Source organism: Phalaenopsis equestris, unplaced genomic scaffold (genome assembly GCF_001263595.1).
Source record: "Phalaenopsis equestris unplaced genomic scaffold, ASM126359v1 Scaffold000751, whole genome shotgun sequence".
Classification (NCBI taxonomy): Eukaryota; Viridiplantae; Streptophyta; class Magnoliopsida; order Asparagales; family Orchidaceae; genus Phalaenopsis; species Phalaenopsis equestris.
In genome coordinates this window covers 72,754-76,377 of record NW_018165191.1, presented here as the reverse complement: position 1 = coordinate 76,377, position 3,624 = coordinate 72,754, and the positions used below count along the sequence as shown (strand labels likewise).

Sequence of the window (3,624 nt, the reverse complement as noted above, 5' to 3'; positions counted from 1 at the left end):
TTTCAAAAGCTAATTGAGTGTATTTTCGTGTCCATTAACTATTTCTCAAGTTTTCATCAAGGGTTGCTTCAAAAACTAAAAAATTCATCCAAACTCATTGAATCATTGAATAACAACTTCTGACGCTTAAGCGCGAGGTACTTGGCGCTTAGACACGACCTTCTCGGTTTTACTGACGCGTAAGTGCCAGTTTTGGGCGCTTAGGTGTTACAGTTCTTTTGCACACATTCTTCATTTTTATTCCAAATTTGATTCTTTTTCACTCATTTCACAATTTTTCATCCATTTGATTGTACCTGAAAAAAAACACACAAATACCTTCCATTAAAGCATAATATCTAAAAAATAGGTATAAACATATGTACATAAATACTATATATTTTAGGTGTATCAGATCGCTTGCAGGATAAGCTTCCATATTGAGTTGGTGAACTTGTCCTTCTCTCTGGTGAGCTTTTCTGTGGGATAAGTATCCGTCTTGAGTTGGCTTTCCCCTGGTTAATAATTCAGACATCTTCCTGGTGAGCTTTTGGGTGAGCTGCTTGGTTGTTACCGGTCAACCATCCTCACATCGATTTTTGACATAGTTACCTTGGTTTGATAGGCATGATGGGTCCTATGATCTCCTTGTAGAGGATCTTCCTCCATAACACATTCTTATTTTGAACCGTTGAATTAATGTAAGATCTGCATTGACACATTTTTTATATACAACGTGAAAACCAAGAAGATATAAAGACTCATAAATGATTAATGAAGAAAAAATAGAAAATAAATTTTAATTGCAAAGCTATCAATGAAAATGTAGCAAAAAGTATGAGAGAAGAAGCGAGAATAAGTGTCGAAAGGAGTGATTCAAAGTAGGGTGGAAGGAAGAAGAGAGAGTTAGTAGATAGGTTTATGACAATTTTAGGTTTCATTTCATGTACTTTTGAAATGTTAAATCGTAGGTCATGACCTTCTTTCATATTCAAAGAAGCCTTGACTATTATATTAAAGATTCGCTAATAACTCAAACATTATTTAATAAGTTAAACAAATCAAAATAAAGTGAATTATGCATAAGAAATGCCTTTTGATAAAAAATATAGAAAAATAAGAAAAGACAAACATTAATTCCTAAATCTTTCCTCCCTTCACATAAATATTGAATCGATCACAGGCTGCAAATCCGCAGGCTTTCCCTTACTACCACCGTAGTTCTACAGCAGAAAAAAATTTGCAAGTTTCAAGAACCATTGACGATTAAGACAATCGCTACAGTTCTTGTTAGCTTATTTTCAGGCTTTTGTAAACTGAAGTTCAGTCGATAAAAGATCAAGCTTTGGCATCATAATTCCTTCCATTCTCAATGATTCATCAAATAAAAATAAATAACTAAATATGACCAAACACAGTTTAAATTTTTTGTAAAATCTTCCCATATAAATCCGAAGACTGCAGCTGCAGCAGCCCAGGTTGCTGATTTTGAAAGCAAAGATTCAAGCTTTCCATGCCAAAATGGCTTTCATCCTTGACTTCCCCAGCTTGTAACGGCTGGATTTGGCAGCGGGGCAGCGAAGAAACTTGGAGATTTCCATGAAGGCATTCAGACCACTTCCTCTCGCTATTTTCACCTGGTAGATGATATTTGTTTCCTTTATCTGTCGTCAATTCTGGGCCTGAGCACAAACTACCATTTAAAAAAGAACTGTATTTGCAGCTACTGCTATTTGTGTTACCAGTCTCCCGAAATGGGAGATCAAGCAAGTTCTTCAATTCCTTATAATTGTAGAGATTAGAGCTTGAAGTAGAAAGTGGGGCTGAAGTTATGGAGCTGTAACTCAGCTCTGGATTCATGCCAAATCCTATGTTACTGTTGCTAAACCAGAAAAAAGGATTTGAACTCACCGGAAGGGTAGTGGTCGAAATGCTACAACTTAGCTTCGATGAAGAACAGTATCCTTCGGAATTTGTCGTCGAATCCTTTATAACTGTTTGGTTATTGATTCTAGTTCCTGAAGAAATCTTATCTTGTGTGCCCTCAATCTCGGAAAGGGCCTTGTGAGTATTTGGGTCGATTCCTTTCTGCCTTAGTTTTTTCTTAATGCACGAGTTCCACTGGTTCTTGATTTCATTGTCTGTTCTTCCTGGCAACTGTGCTGCAATCTGAGACCACCTGTTCGGAGAAAACATGGACACAGATTGTAATTCGGTTCATGAACGAAAGGAAAAGGAAACAATAAACAATCAGTTATGGAGCTGAGAGGACCTATTGCCAAGCATTGCATGTATCTCTATGATAAAATCTTCTTCCTCCTGTGAGAAGGTGCCTCTCTTGAGATCTGGTCTCAAGTAGTTTATCCATCTCAGCCTGCAGCTTTTACCACATCTCTGTAGACCTGAATTGAGTTCCTGTTACTGTCAGAGATGGCTTAAGATGTTCTCAAATATTTAATATATTGGTATGCTTGTTACCTGCCAGCTTGGGGACTGAGCTCCAGCTGGTATGTCCATACTTAGTTATGTGTTTTAGCAATTTCTCATCTTCCTCAGGAGACCACAAGCCCTTCCTCTGCTTCTGGTTGTGGAAGCAGGATTGCTTGCTCATTTCGAGCTAGCAATGGAGGTCCTTTAAGCAAATTTTGTTTGAGATGAAGGAGAATGTGGAGGAATAGGATATTGAAAAGGAAGCAAGGGGAGCTAAAAAGGAGAAGGCAGGGCCAAAATCAATTCTGTAATTTGAGCATAATTTTACATTTTTTCTTTTCAAATCCTCCCGGGCAATTCCCCGCATTTGGTTTATACTTCATCCAGCTGCAAGTAAGAAAATGAAGGATAAAATTTGAAAAGATAAAACTCGGTTGAATCATCAATAACATTCATTATTGATGATTCATAACAGTAAGAATATCCTTAAAGAAGTCCATTATAGCCACAGAAAGACCACTGGTTTGAAAGCGAAAGTGAGGCATTAATGTTGCAGCAATAAATAAAATATCTTCCATGAGCTCCAGCGTCTTTATCAGTTGAAATGATGCCCTATGATTACTGTCTGCATTTGGGGAAATTATTTCATAGGAGTACGTACGACGCAGTTCAACGTGTGAATTATAGTAATATACTGTTATATGTGTTATATTGAGTCTATTTAAAAAAATTAAAGTGAAACTGCGGAGACTATTTGAGTGAAACTACAGAGGTTATTTATGAGGGTTATTAAGGGTCATTGAGGGCAATAACTATAATAACCCCACAATAATCCCTCAATAACCCTACAATAACCTGCATAGTTGCAATCTAATGACCACCCAATAATCTGTTGTGAAAAATGACGGCAATAAACAAAAAATCAGATGGAGAAAAATCGCAAAATAGAAAACACAATGGAACACACAGATTTACGTGGTTCGGCAAATTGTCTGCGTCCACAGAATTGCAGATGATTTTATTACTTTGAGGATTACACTGTCGAATACGTTGACTTACAAGAAAGAACTCTCTCTCCTCTCTCTCTCTCTCTCTATACCCGAGATTACACCTCAAGAAGAGAACAAAAGAATTCCAAGGCAGAGCCAAACCTGCTACAAAAAATTATTCCATGCGGATCGGCGTTCGCACGCAGCTTGCGTGCGGACGCCGATC

General features: G+C 37.4%; 1 protein-coding gene across 4 annotated transcripts; it reads right to left on the bottom strand.

The window, feature by feature from the left end:
* Positions 1-402: 402 nt before the first annotated feature.
* On the bottom strand, positions 403-2,731 carry LOC110030679 (transcription factor MYB86-like). Of its 4 annotated transcripts, none has more exons than XM_020733522.1 (4): positions 2,458-2,731; positions 2,252-2,381; positions 1,891-2,158; positions 403-687 (listed from the first exon to the last, which is right to left on the bottom strand). In XM_020733522.1, the coding sequence occupies exons 1-4, from the start codon at positions 2,588-2,590 to the stop codon at positions 676-678; spliced, it is 543 nt and encodes a 180-aa protein (XP_020589181.1). In that variant the 5' UTR covers positions 2,591-2,731; the 3' UTR covers positions 403-675. The 4 variants fall into 4 exon arrangements, with proteins under 4 accessions (XP_020589181.1, XP_020589178.1, XP_020589179.1 ...); XM_020733520.1 differs by lacking the exon at positions 403-687 and adding an exon at positions 1,423-1,616; XM_020733521.1 differs by lacking the exon at positions 403-687 and adding an exon at positions 1,583-1,661.
* Between the last annotated feature and the right edge of the window lie 893 nt (positions 2,732-3,624).